The sequence below is a fragment of the Gossypium hirsutum genome, chromosome D10 (genome assembly GCF_007990345.1).
Source record: "Gossypium hirsutum isolate 1008001.06 chromosome D10, Gossypium_hirsutum_v2.1, whole genome shotgun sequence".
Taxonomy (NCBI): Eukaryota; Viridiplantae; Streptophyta; class Magnoliopsida; order Malvales; family Malvaceae; genus Gossypium; species Gossypium hirsutum.
In genome coordinates, this window is record NC_053446.1 from 1,251,362 (window position 1) to 1,268,142 (window position 16,781).

General features: G+C 33.4%; 2 protein-coding genes across 2 annotated transcripts; both read left to right on the forward strand.

Moving 5' to 3' along the window:
• Nucleotides 1-1,997: 1,997 nt before the first annotated feature.
• On the forward strand, nucleotides 1,998-3,019 carry LOC107935372 (NDR1/HIN1-like protein 12). The gene has a single exon (XM_016867960.2). The coding sequence runs from the start codon at nucleotides 2,037-2,039 to the stop codon at nucleotides 2,832-2,834; it is 798 nt and encodes a 265-aa protein (XP_016723449.1). The 5' UTR covers nucleotides 1,998-2,036; the 3' UTR covers nucleotides 2,835-3,019.
• Nucleotides 3,020-9,334: 6,315 nt separating this feature from the next.
• LOC107935357 (putative receptor-like protein kinase At4g00960) lies at nucleotides 9,335-13,033 on the forward strand. Its single transcript, XM_016867945.2, has 8 exons — nucleotides 9,335-10,106; nucleotides 10,177-10,293; nucleotides 10,368-10,558; nucleotides 10,642-10,852; nucleotides 11,757-11,994; nucleotides 12,077-12,227; nucleotides 12,301-12,642; nucleotides 12,730-13,033. The coding sequence occupies exons 1-7, from the start codon at nucleotides 9,344-9,346 to the stop codon at nucleotides 12,598-12,600; spliced, it is 1,971 nt and encodes a 656-aa protein (XP_016723434.1). The 5' UTR covers nucleotides 9,335-9,343; the 3' UTR covers nucleotides 12,601-12,642; nucleotides 12,730-13,033.
• Nucleotides 13,034-16,781: the final 3,748 nt, after the last annotated feature.

Genomic DNA, 16,781 nt, shown 5'->3' on the forward strand with positions numbered 1-16,781 from the left:
TAGGAATTTTGTCGAATGCAATATGTTTTTGTCAGCATGGTTATAATTTTTTTTTGTTTTAAGTGATGGATGTTCCATATATTATGTATGCGGTTAACATCCATTTCAATGCCTAACACATATCTGCAAATTACCTGTTTATTTCGGGTTTAACACTTCATATTTTAAATCCTTTTATTCTTATCATTTAAGGTTTCGAGTTATTTCGTATTTAGATCAATTTTGAGTTTTAATTATTTTAGTTTGTAAGTTAAGCCTTTCATATCAAACTATTTTAAATGCATGTTATTTTTGGTCCGGGTCAATTTCGAAATCTAGTTAAACGAGTTACATTTCAAGAAATGAAAATGTACATTTATTTTTATCTCAGATTAATATAATTATTTGCGTATACAATATATCAACGTAAATGGTACTAATTCAAGAACATTGTTAGTAATTTGTGAAAAATGAATCAATTCAAAATTTAATGTATAAAGTCGCATAAAATCAAAATTTATGTATGATATTGCACATTCAATCAATATTCTTGTATAGTCTTAATATTTATCCATTTTCGTTTCTATATTAATATAGAATGTGTTTGATAATCATTTTAATTTTTTACTTAAATTAAAATTTTCAACGAAAATGTGTTGAATAAGATAAGTAAGTAGATAACCATTATCACTTGATATAAAAAAATATTAAGTTAATTTTATTTTATTAAAAAATTGAAATAAATTATCCTTCTATGAAAAATCTAAACCACTAAATCTAATCCAAACATCAATCATTTACTTTGTAACATCAAAATTCGAAATTTAATCCTTTTATTTTTATTTTAAAATTTTTATTTTTTTATTTTTAAATTTTAAGTTTAATTGTTAATCAATTAAAATTTTTTAATTAAATTTTCTAGTATAATATTTTGAAAAAAAAATTACTTATTTAATAACCATATAACAAAAAAAAATTGTATTAAACTTAAATTTAAAAGAAAAAAATTAATTAATAATTTTAAAGATGTTAATAAGTTGGAAAAAGATAAAATTTTTGAAATAAAAAGAAAGGAATTAAATTTCAAATATAAAAATATAAAGACTTGGATTATATTTTAAATAATTTAAAAATAATATTCTTTCTCCTAAAATATATACTAACTTTTCAGCTCCCTCATGCCATTGCCCATAGATTGCAAGAAACCTTTATATCTTAACAGCTTTTAACATTTCTTAAACTCTTCTTTATCCTTTTCTTTAAAGTTTGATATTCTTCTATATACTTAAAAAATTCATATCCACTGTCATTCAACCTCAAACACAAATTATTAGCTATTATATATTTTTTAGGGACTATTAGCTATTATATTAAAAAGTTTGTTCAGAGGTCAAAATTAAATTATAATTTTTAATAGTTTATATCTTTATAATTTTTAAAAAAATTAAATCAAATTTTTATAATATATATGAGTATTTGTTTAATTTACTTGTTGTTATTGGTAAGGGCGTAGTTAGGGGGGCTGGCAAGGTCCCCGGCCTCCCCTAAAATGAAAAATTGTCCAATTAGATCATTAAGAGTAAATGTAAAATTACACTTTGTTCCCCCATAAAAATTTGATTTAAATTATTTTGTCGATTTTTGCTTGCTGCTTTGGACCATTCGGGGTTGATTTCACTATCGTATTAAGTGCTTGCAATCACTCCAGATATGTCGTGTTTGAGTTGTGACAAAACTAATTGTCAACGTGTCATAATATTCTATTGATGCTGACACTAAAGCATTTATTGTGTTGATAGGATTTGTCGTTCACCATCTACAAAGAGTATTTACTATTTTTTTTCATTAAATAAATTAATGAATTTAACTTTAAATATATATATTTATAATTAGGTCTTGAGCATATATTCTGATTTTGCAGCACATAATCCAACACACAAACTAAAAAGTTGATGCAATAGAATATAAAGATCATACCATAATTTAAGGTATCCATAACCCATTAATTGAGTAAACAAAATGGCTATTTGATTTGATTCCTTTCTTCCACCATAGCCATGCAAAAGAAAAGAAAAGACTCCAATTTCTTCAACATGCACCCTTCCCTACAAATACTTCCCTTTCATTCACCAAACCTTCCTCGGAAAAACCCTTCTCCGATTCATCGAAAAACAATGTCCAGTTCCGACAGGTTACCGATCCAAGACACCCGGCCGCAGCCACAGCCCGTCAAACACCACCACTCTGCTCGCTACTACGCGCAGCGTGTTCGTGAAAGCTTCACCACTAGAGTCACCAAAGTACTATGCGCCATTTTCTTGTCATTCCTTTTAGTTGCTCTAATTGTTTTCTTCATTGTATGGCTTAGTTTACGCCCTCATCGTCCAAGGTTCCATATGATAGATTTCACGGTTCCTGGTTTGGCTCAAAAACCAGGGCTGGACAATGCTGTCATAACGTTCAATGTCACAGCCAGAAACTCCAACCAGCATATTGGAATCTATTACGACTCAATGGAGGGTTTCGTTTATTACAAAGATAAACAAATCGGGTCAACCCCATTGTTGCACCCGTTTTTCCAAGAACCGAAGACAACTACGGTTGTGTACGGTCAGTTCGGTATTGGTACAGCTACGCTTGCTGTGAACAGCAGGCGGTGGAAGGAGTTTGTGAATGATAGGCAACATGGGACTGTGCATTTTCGATTAGGTATAATGTCGGTGATTAGATTTAAGGTTTCGACATGGAAGAGTGTGCACCAAAAAATGCATGTAAATTGTGATGTTGCTGTTGATTCAGATGGGTTGATATTGCCGGCTTGGAAGAACAGGAAATGTTCTGTCTATTTCAGTTGATTCTTGCAGTTTTTATTTGACTTGTAATGTTATATGATTGATAGGCACTTTTTAAATTATTTTTATATGTATTTAGCATTGTTTTATGATGATAATAATTTATATTTTATTATATAATAACTCGACTTTGAGCCAAATCCGAGAGTCAAACTTCAGATCCCATGAAGGATCCTACTCATCTTTTTGTTTCGGCACTTCTTCTCACCTTTTCATTTCCCTTTCTATCTTTCCATTTATGTTGTATCAACAAGCATATATAAATAATATTTAAGGATTGAGAAACAGGGGCTTTGACACCATTGACTGTATAGTTTAATTGTATTTTTACCCTCTCTGATTATTTAATTTAATTTTTTTTAGCTTTTTTAGATAAAAAATTATAATTTTATTTTTTTAAGCCACAATCAAAAGTTAAAACTACAATTTAATTAATTTTTAATACAAAACTTTTTAGTTTTGTCCCTCAAATTTTTTTAATTTTATTCCAATCCTCCTATCATTGAAGTGCTATAAGGGGAAAAATTTCCCCTTTTTGGCTAATATATTAAAAAAAAATCCTTAAAACTACTACATTCTTTTTAATTTCTAAATAATATGATTTTACCTATGAAAGCTTTTGGTTTTAATTGAAGCAATAATATGTCGAATTTTAAACTATTTGATATTTCATGTTGACTTGGAATATTTAGTAGCTAGTCCTTGAAAGCATGTGCCCCATAGAGCAAAATAACATCCCAAAGAAAAGAATTTAGTGTGTCATTTACCCCCCAAGAAAGGCCAAAAAGCACTAATAAAAGCTGTTGCTAAACTTCCATATCCTTCAACCAATGAAATTCTTAAGATTCTTAAACTTTATTCTCACTCAAACCATCACTTTTTTCTACCCCTCCCAATTAAACCAAATTGGCAAAATCCCATTCAAACCTCCTTTGTGTTTTCATTTCTCTTTGCAGCAATGTGTGAAACCAAAAGCTTCTACTTGTGGCTTCTCCAAGTCATTGGCTTGTTAGGCATTCTTGCTCTTTGTCTATGGCTAGCCATGCGTCCTAAAAGCCCCAACTACACCATCGTCAACTTTTCAATCCCGGGGGCAAATACAAGCAACGAATCCGATCACGGTTCCATACAATACGAACTCGATATCGAAAACCCAAACCAAGATTCCGGTATATACTACGATGATATCTTCCTTATGTTCTATCATGGGGAAGATAAAGTTGGGAGAAAAACTATACATTCGTTTTATCAAGGGAAGGATAAAACTCGTCAAGTGATTGATCAAGTGGATGTTGAGACCCGTTTTTGGACTGTTCTTCGTAAAGCAATAATGAATGCAACGGCTGAATTAAGGGTCGATTTGTCGACAAAGATTAGGTACAATACGTGGGGCATAAAGAGTAAGCAACATGGGATCAATAGGGAAGGGAAGATACCTATTGGTAAAGATGGTAAGATATCGAACAAGAAGAAGAAGGTTAAGCTTCGACATGCATCAAAAAAATGGAAACAACGAAGTACTCGGTTTCTCTTAAGTACTTGATTTACTTTTGATCTTGTTTATATATTTGTTATCGTAATTACCAGTTTTTTTCTCTTTGGAGTTGTATATGTTAATTAGTTTGTGAAGACAAAAAAAAAAAAACCCTTTATGGATGAATGATTTAGGCTTCTAAATGCAATACATGCAATGAAACAATGCTATGTATTATTGTTTTGTTTGGTACGAAAAATGTATGCAAATTTCGAAAATGAGTAATTAAAGATAATTGATCATAGTGTGAATATTTTTTTCGTTAATTGTATATAATGTTGATTGATATAATAATAAATTTAGTTCTTAAAGTTTAGATTCTGTCAATTTGGTCTTGATTTGCCAAATCTAGCTTGCAACATGTGTAAATGTTGAGGCTAAATTTGTTGAATTTTTTAAAATTGAGACAAAATTGACAAAATATGTAAAAATTAAAAGCTAAATTTGTTATTATATTAATAAAATTTATTTAGAATTGATGGAAGACATCAATGTCGTGAATAATTATTCTTACTTGCTCACTTTCAAATTCGTCAAAGATCAAATTGTCTTGATTTTCTTTTTTATTTATTACTTAGTAGTGTTGAAAAAAAATTACTTTTATTTATATATATATATATATATTCCAAGTCAACATATAAAATCCTTAATTTTAATATATTTTTTTCATTTTTAAATCTTGGCATCTCAGGTTAACATAGAGTATGACACAGCAAAATAAAAGTTAAAATATGTACTAAGTGATTATACTTTTTATAAAATTTAAATTTAGTTTATATATTTTTATTTTTAGAAATTTAGTTAATTTACTTTTTCAGGTTTCAAAATTCAGATCCAGTTACTAATACTATTAAAAAATTATTTTGTTAAATTTAAATTTATTACAATTTCAGTCTTTTTTTAGTTACATGGCTACCAATAAATTTTTTTTTAACTTCAAAATGTCGCACCAATAAATTTTAAAAAAAATTAAACGTATCAACAATTAGATTTGAATTTTGAAATCTGAAAAATAGATAAACTAAATTCCTAAAAATAAAATTATAGAAATTAACAAATATTGAACGCAATGGTGGGGTATATTATACTTATATAGAAAAAAAATTAAATTCAAATATTTGAGACAATATTATTATTAGGATGCACTACCACAAATTTTGAAAAGATCAATTTTCATTTAATAGCTAGTTATTGAAAGCTTGAATCACATAAAAGCAAAATAACACTCTAAAAGAAAAGAATGTAGTTCTTCATTCACCCCCACAAAGGCCAAAAACACTGATAAAAGTTGTTGCTAAACTTCCCATATCCATCAATGAATGAAATTCTTAATATTCTTAGACTTTATTCTCACTCAAACCATCACTTTTTTTTTTCTCTACCCTCACACAATTAAAACCAAATTGGCAAAATTCCAGTAAATCCTTCATGGAAACCTCCTTTGCTTTTCATTTCTCTTTGCAGCAATAATGTGTGAAACCAAAAACCTCTGCTTGTGGCTTGTCCAACTTGTTTACATATTAGGCCTTCTTGGTTTTTGTCTATGGCTAGCCGTACATCCTAGAAGCCCCGATTACACTATCATCAAATTTTCAGTCCCGTTGACGAATCACAACAACGGGTCTAGTCATGGAAGAATAGAGTACGAGCTCGATATCAAAAATCCGAACAGAGACTCTTGTATCTTGTACGACGATACCTTCCTCACGTTCTATTATGGAGAAGATAAAGTGGGGAACAAAACTATCCCTTGCTTTTACCAAGGGAAAAACCGAGAGAAGAGTGAAATTCATCGATTGAGTGATCAAATGGATGTTGAGACTCGTCTTTGGACCGATCTTCGTAAAGCAATAATGAATGCATCAGCTGAATTAAGGGTTGATTTGTCGACAAAGATCGTGTACTATACGTGGGGCATAAAGAGTAAGCAACATGGGATTAATAGGGAAGGGAAGATACGTATTGGTAAAGATGGGATGCTATTGAACAATAAGGAAGTTAAACTTCGACATGCATCGAAAAAATGGAAATTATGAAGCATTGTTGGCGCTTGATTTGCTTTTTGAGGTTCTTTATGTATGTTTATTGTTGTAATATTATGTTTTTTTTCTTAATCTTGGTTTTGTATTTTGTTGACTGGTTTAAGAAGAGAGAATTTCTTTTTCATCCATCACGGATTTAGGGATTAAGGGATCTACATGTAATTTCATACGATGAAATGAAACAATTTGTTTATTAGACCAAAAATCCAAATCTAAATCCGGTAATGGCATGAGCTTGAAACAACTTAAGTCTCAAATGACTTGGATCAAGGAGTTAAAATGACCTAAACATAAAGTGATCGGCATCCGAAATGATTTGAATCTTGTAATGACCCAACTTGAAAAGCTCAAAATTTTGAACTTGAAATTATTTAAATCAAGGGTCCAAGCCAGAAACTTTTCAAGGGGTGTGGAATTGAATTATAAAACTTTTAAAAGATCCAAATATAATTTTACTATATATTATTTTATAATGTCATTTTTAAAGGGACTAAATAGATTTTTTTTATATTTAGAAAGGTTAACGTGCAATTTTATCATTTTTAGAGACATTAAACTAAGATGTTCCATTTTTAGTAACTTGAACTCAAATTAACTCCAATTTTAAGTGGGCCTTTTAAGCAATGGTCCAAATATGAGATTAACGGGCCCAATAGTTATTTGTATTACAGAAGGTCCAATTTCAATCTCTAATTTTTCTTATACATTATTGTTTGGGGTTAATTTACACGATATCCTTAAATTATGAAGCAAAATTTAAAATTTTCTATACAAATTTAAAATATTTTAAATAAATCTTTAAAATTTTAATATTATATTATTCACGTTCTTCCATCAGCTTAATTGCTAACATAATTAAATCATATAAACAACTTGAATTATTGTGTTAAAAAAATCATTAAAAATTTAAAAGACTATTTTTATTTTCATTTGAAATTTCTAATTTATTATTCTTACGGGATAAACAAGTTAATTAGGATCAATATTTGACTTTATATCAATCCACCCATTTTTCTCAATTTCATAAAACAATAGTTGAATTTTTAATTCCAACAAATGAAATTAAATGATTATCAAAATTTTATTTTCAAAGTAGTTTCTTAACACACATTTGATGAGTATGAAATTCTGAGATATTTTTTAACTCAATTGCTTAATATGAAAATAATGCATACATACATACATACATACATACATACCTTTAGTTTTGATCATAACCAACAACTAAGTGCTGATGTAGAATTTGAAGCATTGACTATAAATATATAATTTATTCATTCAATACATTGAAAAGGTCAAATAAAATATTAATATCTTATATACAATTACTATCACACATAAAATATTAATATCTTAAAAAACTAATTGAGTCTTAGTTCGATTGGCATAGACATTGTTGTCAATACATGAGGACGTGAGTTCGTGTGCGCTGAAGCACACTATCCTCTTATTCATGGGTTGAAGAGGGGCTTTGGGTAGTACTATACATTATATAATAAAAAAAGCAGTATTCTAATCTAGCTACTTAGAGAGATTAAATCGTAAATTTAAGTATAATAAAAGACCGAAATTATAATTTGACCTTAAAAATTTGGTTGCCTTAGCAAATAATAGTCAAAAGTTGACCATACAACGATGACAATTACACAATTAGTACACATATTTTATTCCTCATAACCTAGAGCTATCATAAGCTAGTCTTTCTTCGGTTGCCTTTCTTGACTATTAATTCTCTGATATTAGAATTTTGATTTCACAACAATCACATTTATTTAAGAAAAATAAAAATTTATTTATTTTTCGAGTTGTTTTTTCCGTAAATTTAATTCGAATTTAAATTCATCAATTTCAATGTTGATAAAATTTATATAAAACACCCATAGGTGCAGTACTAACTATGAGCTTTCGTCTCTTGTAAACAAAAACAATTGCCCCTGGAATCTCTAAAATAGAAATTCAACCATCCATTTTAGTCCCTTGATTGTATCATTACAACTGTATTTTAATCAGTATTTGAGAGAGAAGTTTAATTAGAAAATTCCATCGGATAAGTTTGAGACGTCCTATTCTTTTATCAGCCGTTATGAATCACGTTTAACTAAACAAAAAGGGTGAAATTTTGATTTTGGTCCTTTTCTTATGCTGAAATTTGGTATTTATTTTTTATATTTTAATTTGAAACAATTTAGTCTCTTTATTTTAATTAATGTTATTAGTTAATTTCAATGGTTGAATTGTTAATGTTGATTTTTCTTTTAAATATCCTTTGTATTGACATGGATTTTTTTATTAAAAAAATATGTTTTTGAGAAAAGTTCAGGTCATGATTTTAATTGAAATAGTTAATAATGGTAGTTATCTGAACTAGCCAATGACATTAAGGGTAAGTTTGATTCGATTCGGTTAAGTTTTTTAAATTTCATGAGCTGTCTTCTATAATTTGGTTCAGTTGTCAATTTTTTCATACTAGTTTTGGGTTTTTGAACTTATTTTGACAATGAAAAAAATAACTATTGTATGTCTTTTGAATATTATTTGATAAAATTTTTTAAAAAAATAAATTTAAAAATATTTAAAATTTTTTTATATAGAATATATTTATAAATATTTTGATATTATAAAAATAGAAGAACCAAATTATGTTAAAAGTAAAATAAAATACAAAGACCATATCCCAAATTTGAGTATAGTAAAGGTACTAAAAGACCAAAAAATAATAATTACAGGATTGACTTAATCAGGTCTGGTCTGAGTTTTTCTATAATGCAGCCTGAATTTCCAGCTTCACTACAGTAGTGTAAATTTCACCGTGACGTTCATTAGCTTGACCATATTAAAATTTTGAATATAGTAATCAAACTCGACTTCAATATTTACGGTTATTAAGACAAAAAATTAATCCAATGAAAACATATTCCAATTTTTTTTTCAAAAAAATGGACAATTCTGCATTTTCAGCTATGCTTTTGTTGATCATGTTCGTTTTCTCCATTAAAGTTTCTTCAAATCCTCTTTATACTTTTTGTTCAGACAATACAGGCAATTACACAAGTAACAGCACATTCGAGAACAACCTTAAATGGGTACTAGACTCATTACCATCCAATACTTCGGGTACAGGTTTCTATAGTACCTTGATCGGAGAAGGCGTCGATCGCGTCTACGCGCGAGCGCTTTGCCGGGGAGACGTGAACGCTACGTTATGTCGAAATTGCGTTAAAAACGCTAGCCGAGACGTCCTTTCCGATTGCAAGACATTAGAAGGAATCGTATGGTATGATGATTGTCAAGTTCAGTACTCATTTCAAAACAGTTCGTTGATGGTATATACCGGAAAATACCCAGATTCGAACAACAAAGAGAAAAACATATCGAATCCCGGTCGGTTTGATGATGTATTGACGTTTTTAATGAACAATGTATCGAACGATGCAGCGTATGATTCGGAGTTGATGTTCAAAACCGGAGAAGTGAAGGTTAATAAGAAGGAAACATTATATGGGTTAGTTCAATGTACAAGGGACATTGTTGGTGATTCATGTCGTAGCTGTTTAGATTCAGCACTTAAAGATCTTAATGGCTGTTGCCGGTCTAGGACAGGGGGAAGTGTTCTTAGTAGGAACTGTAACGTGAGGTTCCAAATATATAAATTTTATGATGTCATGAATTCTCCATTAATATACCCTGAATCCAAAACAGGTATATCAACATCATTTAATTTGTTTCTTTCCTCGAAACATTTTATCTTACATGTTTGGTCTCCAAACAGGGTCTAAATGGAGCTTTGGGATGATTATCGCAGTCGTATGTGCCGCCGTACTGGTTGTTGCACTTGTAGCTGTTTCGGGGTTCGTATACACCCGATTGAAGAAACTGAAACAAAAGGGTAAAATCACAAAAGAAATTTAAAACCGTCTTTGATATTGTATTAAATGATCAAATTATGAAATGTATTTGCAGATGCGGAAAGAAGCCAGACAATATTGCTATATGAATTGGCAAGTCCCAAAGAAGTGATCATAACACAAGAAGGCGAATTGGTGACTGCTCAAGAATTTCCTTTCCTAGATTTAGCTACAATAAGGGTAGCTACGGATGATTTTTCGGATTCAAACAAGCTCGGACAAGGCGGATTCGGTACGGTTTATAAGGTACTTGAGTGTTGTTATGGTCTAATTTTTTGTCATTTTGGTTCATGGTGTCTGAAATTGTGAATTGAATTCAATGATTTAAGGGTGTGTTACCAAATGGGAAGGAAGTGGCAATTAAAAGGTTATCAAGGAAATCATGGCAAGGCTTGGAAGAATTGAAGAATGAAGTTATTTTGATTGCAAAGCTTCAACATAGAAACCTTGTAAGGCTATTGGGATGTGGGATTGAAGGTGATGAAAAGTTGCTTATATATGAGCTTATGCCTAACAAAAGCCTTGATTTCTTCATCTTTGGTAGGTACCCTTTTTTTGTTCTTTCTCTTTAGGGTAGAAGCTTAGAAATTATTCACATGTTTTTGGGTTAATTCCACTAAAAGTCCCAAAACTATAGTGCCGACTCTAGATTACTTCCTAAATTTCAAAATGTTTTAATCAAGTACTTTTATCAACCTACTTGTGAAATTAGGTATTCAATGCTAGTTTGAATAAGATGTATAGCATATTCGAAACGTGTAGACCAGGGGTGACGGTAGAAGGAAAAATTAGGGGGTTGGAATTTAATTAAAAATTTTTGGAAGGCCAAAAGGTAATTTTATCATTATACTAATTTATAATTTTATAATTTTTCAAGGACCTTAGAAGCAATTTGACTTTGGTGTAGATCAAATTGTAAAGGGTTAATATACTATTTGGCACCTAAGTTTAACTTTATTGTTCAATTTGATACTTAAAATTTTTTTTGTCGTAATTTGGTGCCTTAATTTGCCTTGAATATTCAATTTAGTATCTGAATTTTTTTCAATTTAATATACTCGAGTTTTTTTGTCCTAATTAAGCACTTAATTTTGGCTTCAATGCTCAATTTAACACTTGAGTTTTTCAATTTGATACTCAAGTACCAAATTAGGACAAAAAAAAGACCGTGCTAATAAAAGGAGGATTATTTCTTTTTTAAACATGCCAAAACCAAATTATTAACAAGTACAGACATGTTTTCAGATTGATCTATGTGTTTTAAATATGCTACATGTCATATTCAAGGTAGATTGATAAAAGGACTTGATTGATACTTTAATGACTCAATTACAATGTTCTAAAGTTAGAGACCAATTTAGACTCTGGGCGATAATTGGGGACATCGAGTGAAATTAACCCTTTAATTTTGTTTATTAATTGATCTTTAATTTTTCAATTTCAGATCCTGAGAAACGCTCACAAATTGATTGGAAAACATGGTTCGACATCATTACTGGAATTTCCAGAGGACTTCTTTATCTTCACGAAGATTCTCGGCTTAAAATCATTCACAGAGATTTAAAACCCAGCAATGTGTTGTTGGATCAATACATGGTTGCCAAAATATCAGATTTTGGGATGGCAAGGATCTTTTGTGAAAACCAGAACGCAGGCAACACTAAAAGAGTTGTGGGAACATAGTGAGTAGCTAAATATGCTTTGCTTTGTAATTTTAATTTCGATATTTAATTACTAAAAGTAGAAAACATTGTGGTGAAACAGTGGATATATGGCTCCGGAGTATGCAATGGAAGGATTATTCTCGGTGAAATCCGATGTTTTTAGCTTCGGCGTGATAGTGCTAGAGATTCTTTCCGGGAAAAAAAACAGCGGTTTCTACCAAACCAAACATGCCCAAACACTGCTTGCATATGTAAGTATAGCTGTAACATTGTGATCATTGATGTCTAGAATATTGATTAAATGAATGCATTGGGGTTTTGCAGGCTTGGGGGTTATGGAAAGAAGGGAAAGAATTGGAATTAATAGACCATTGTTTACTGGAATCATGCTCGATACCCGAAATAAGGAGGTGCATACATGTCGGGCTTCTATGCGTGCAGGAAGATCCGACAGATAGACCAACCATGTCCGATGTAGTAGTTGTCTTAGAAAGTGACAAGATTACGCTTCGCCCACCCAAAAGACCTGCATTTTCGGTCGGAAGAATGATTACGAACTATCAGTCTTCAATAATAGATCCGTCGATGAACCAGATGACAATGTCTAATATCTCGGCCCGCTGAAAAAATTGGCTCCAAGTGAAAATAGAATTTAACCTAACTACTGTAGGATTCGATGTCCGAAATTTCAAATTCCCATTTGTTCAAATGATATAACAGGAATGTTGATGTGGTTGTTTTTGTTGAATTTAGTTCCCATGCAAGACATACAAAGGTGGCCATGCAAGGAGAAGTGGCAGCAAGCAGTCGAGCTATGAAGTGCAGAAACTGGAGCTTGAAGTTGCCTAACTACTTGTTATGTTTTGATTGTATTTTTTAATTATCATTTTGTAATCTAGTTCATGTTGAACTAAGTTGGTAAACCTTATGATGTTTTGATTGATTGACTGAAAAAATCAGCAAAGAAACTTAAGCAAGCTGATTAACAATTTCCAATGTAAATTTAGTGGTGTTAGGTATGTCATTAGGTAAAGACTTGTTCATTTTGTTGTTGTTATCTAATATATGTAATGGCATTATGCCTTCCTGAGTTGTTAATGAAAATATCAGCTCTTTTCATTCAAAATACTCTCTCTCAATTTCTTTTGTTTTTCCATTCGCATGTGTTTCTGTTCTTGCTTCTGAGTTTGTTTCTTCAGCAAGGCTCGAGGCTTGCTATACAAGTAAGATTTAAAACAGTCTGTTGCTGCCCCTTGCACCAACAATTGGTATCTAGAGCCCTTGTCTTAGTGGACCTGTTGCTTCAAACCAAGGAACCTGATGGCTTCTTCAGGATTTTCACCAGCAGCCCCACCAGTCTTCAATGGAGAAGGCTTTCACATATGGCTGGTCAAGATGAAGACTTACCTACAGGCCTTCGATCTGTGGGAAGTTGTCAACACAGATGCTGAGCCAGCACCACTGAGGGCTAATCCCACAGTAGCTCAGATCAGGCAACATGCTGATGAAAGGACCAAAAGGCACAAAGCCATGTCCTGCATCCAGAACTGTGTGTCAGATGTCATCTTCACCAGAATCATGGCCTGTGAGACTCCAAAACAGGCCTGGGATAAGCTTAAGGAGGAGTTTCAAGGCACTGAGAGAACAAGGCAACAGCAGCTGTTGAATTTGAGAAGGGATTTCGAGAACCTGAAAATGAAGGAAGAAGAAACAGTGAAGCAGTATGCAGACAGAATCATGGCAGTGGTTAACAATATAAGGCTCCTAGGTGAGCACTTTGATGAGGCAGGGATAGTGGAGAAAGTCCTCTCCACTTTGCCTGAGAGATATGAAGCCAAGATATCCTCTCTAGAGGACTCAAGAGATCTAGCTACCATCTCTTTGACTGAGCTAATCAACACCTTCTATGCTCAGGAACAAAGGAGAGCTAGCAGAACTGAAGACAACCAGGAAGGTGCATTCAATGTCAAGGCCAGAGAAGCCTCGAGCATCAATGCTCCTAGAGGGAAAAAGCCTTGGAAAAGCAGACCTAAGCCTGATGCTGCAAGGAGCAATGACCAGCCCTGCAGATATTGCAAAAAGCCAGGTCATCCAGAAGGCAGATGCTGGTTCAGGCCAGATGCAGTATGCCAATACTGCAAGAAGAAAGGCCATGTTGAAAGGGTTTGCAAAAATAGAACCAAGCCAAGGCAGAGCCAATTTCAACAACCAAAGGTTGAAGCTCAGGTAGCTGAGGACAGTAGTGACCAAGAAGAGCAGGTCTTTGCTGTGTCCTGCTTAGCTGCTGAGAAGAAATGCTCAAAAGGCTGGTTATTGGACAGTGGTTGCACTAACCACATGTCACCAGATGCCTCCTTGTTTAAAACCTTGGATAGAAGTTGCAAAACCAAGGTCAAGGTTGGAAATGGTCAGTTCATAAGGGCTGAAGGAAGAGGAGAGGTGCTGATATGTACCCCCACAGGCAACAAGATCATTCCAAATGTGCTGTTAGTGCCAGAAATCGACAGAAACCTTCTCAGCATAGCTCAATTGCTCGAGAAAGGTTATTCTGTTGTGTTCAAGAACAAACAGTGCCACATTGCTGATCCAAGTGGATCAAGCCTTATGACAGTCACAATGACTGACAAATGCTTTGAGGTACACTGGCCAAATGACTCAAAGTCTGCATATATAGCCTCTGTTGATGATTCTAAGCTTTGGCATCAAAGGCTTGGGCATGCCAACTTCAGATCATTGGCTCGAATGGCCAAAGAAGGCTTGGCAGAGAACTTTACTAGCTCAGTGGAGCATGATGATGTGTGTGAAGTTTGCCAGATGGGGAAACAGGCAAGACTGCCATTTCCTACAAATTCAGCTTGGAAAGCTACTGAAAAACTGTAGCTGGTGCACTCTGATGTATGTGGCCCGATGAGGACTGAATCACTCAGCAAAAATAGGTATTTCATCCTCTTCATTGATGATTTTACAAGGTTTTGCTGGATTTTCTTCTTAAAACACAAGTTTGAGGTAGCTCAAGTGTTTGTGAAGTTTAAAACTGCTGTAGAGACAGAAACATGTTGCAAGCTGAAATCGATAAGGTCAGACAATGGCACTGAGTACACTTCAGCTCAGTTTCAAGCCATTTGCAATGATACTGGTATCAAACACCAGCTTACAAATGTCTACACACCTCAGCAGAATGGGGTATCAGAAAGAAAGAACAGAAGCTTGATGGATATGGCCAGGTGCCTGCTGTTTGAGAAGAAACTGCCCAAGACCATGTGGGCTGAGGCAGTAAACACTGCTGTCTACCTTCAAAATAGGCTTCCTACCAAAGCTTTTGCATCCAAAACACCTTTCGAGGCTTGGTCCGGTTTCAAGCCTTCCTTGGCACATCTGAAGGTGTTTGGTTGCCTGTGTTATGCACAAATACCAGCAGCAAAGAGAGACAAGCTCTCTGAAAGGGCTCAACCAGGTGTTCTAGTAGGCTATAGCTCAGTTAAGAAGGGCTACAGGGTGTTGGATCCTTTGACAAACATAGTTCAAGTAAGCAGAGATGTCATCTTCGATGAGAAGGCTTGCTGGAATTGGAAAAAGAATGAACCAGAAGCTGCTTCAGAAGACCTGGTGCCTAATCAAGCTGAACTTGAGCAGCTAGGACCTGAAATGGATGTTGATGATGTGCCTGTGAGAGGCACAAGGCCCCTAGATGATATTTATGAAAGGGCACAGGTTGCAATAGCAGAACCTAGCAGTTTTGAAGAGGCTGAGGCAGATGAAGGCTGGAAACTAGCTATGGTCGATGAAATCAACATGATTGAGAAGAACCAGACATGGGAGCTAGTTGATAAACCTACTGGAAAGAAGACCATTGGAGTAAAATGGGTCTATCGAGCAAAAAAGAATGCAAATGGCAGTCTGAACAAGCTAAAAGCCAGGCTTGTTGTCAAAGGTTTTAGCCAAAGGTATGGTCTGGAGTATCTGGAGACATTTGCACCAGTAGCCAGGCTTGACACAGTTAGAATGATAGTTGCCTTGGCTGCTCAACATCAGTGGACCATTCATCAGCTTGATGTTAAGTCTACATTTCTCAATGGTTTCCTGGAAGAAGAGATCTACATCGAACAGCCTCAAGGATTTGTGGTCGCTGGCAAAGAACACAAGGTGTACAGACTAAAAAAGGCTTTGTATGGCCTGAAACAGGCTCCTCGAGCCTGGTATGCTCGAATTGATTCTTACTTGCTCAGTTTAGAATTCGAGAGAAGTCTCAGTGAACCAACACTGTATGTGAAGAAGAACCAAGCTGAAACTCAGCTTATCCTATCACTCTATGTTGATGATTTATTGGTAACTGGAGGAGATAGAAGAATGCTGGAAGATTTCAAAGGAAAAATGATGGAAATGTTTGAAATGTCTGATTTAGGCAGAATGAACTACTTCCTTGGAATGGAAGTGAAGCAAACAGCAAAGGGAATCTTTCTTAGTCAGAGTTCTTTTACTATGAAGATCCTGGATAAGTTTTCTATGAAGAACTGTAAGCCAACAAGCACACCAATGGCTGTTGGAGTGAAGCTTTCGAGGCAAGGGAGTGGTGAACCAATTTGTGAGACTATGTACAAAAGTCTCATTGGTAGTCTGTTGTATTTGACTGCAACAAGACCCGATATCATGTTTGCTGTTAGTGTGCTATCCAGATACATGAATTGCTGCAATGATCAGCACTTTCAAGCAGCTAAAAGAGTGCTTAGATACATCAAAGGCACCATTGATCATGGTGTATTGTTCAAAAGGGCTGAAAACATGAAGCTGATAGGCTATGTTGATAG

What these genes read in the sequence shown, in the direction of transcription:
- LOC107935357 (XM_016867945.2), top strand. Translation starts at nt 9,344, where the DNA reads ATGGACAATTCTGCATTTTCAGCTATGCTTTTGTTGATCATGTTCGTT. An exon ending in GAAGAAACTGAAACAAAAGG is followed by an intron (nt 10,294 to 10,367) that starts GTAAAATCACAA and finishes ATGTATTTGCAG; the next exon opens with ATGCGGAAAGAAGCCAGACA. An exon ending in AAAAGAGTTGTGGGAACATA is followed by an intron (nt 11,995 to 12,076) that starts GTGAGTAGCTAA and finishes GTGGTGAAACAG; the next exon opens with TGGATATATGGCTCCGGAGT.
- LOC107935372 (XM_016867960.2), top strand. Translation starts at nt 2,037, where the DNA reads ATGCAAAAGAAAAGAAAAGACTCCAATTTCTTCAACATGCACCCTTCC.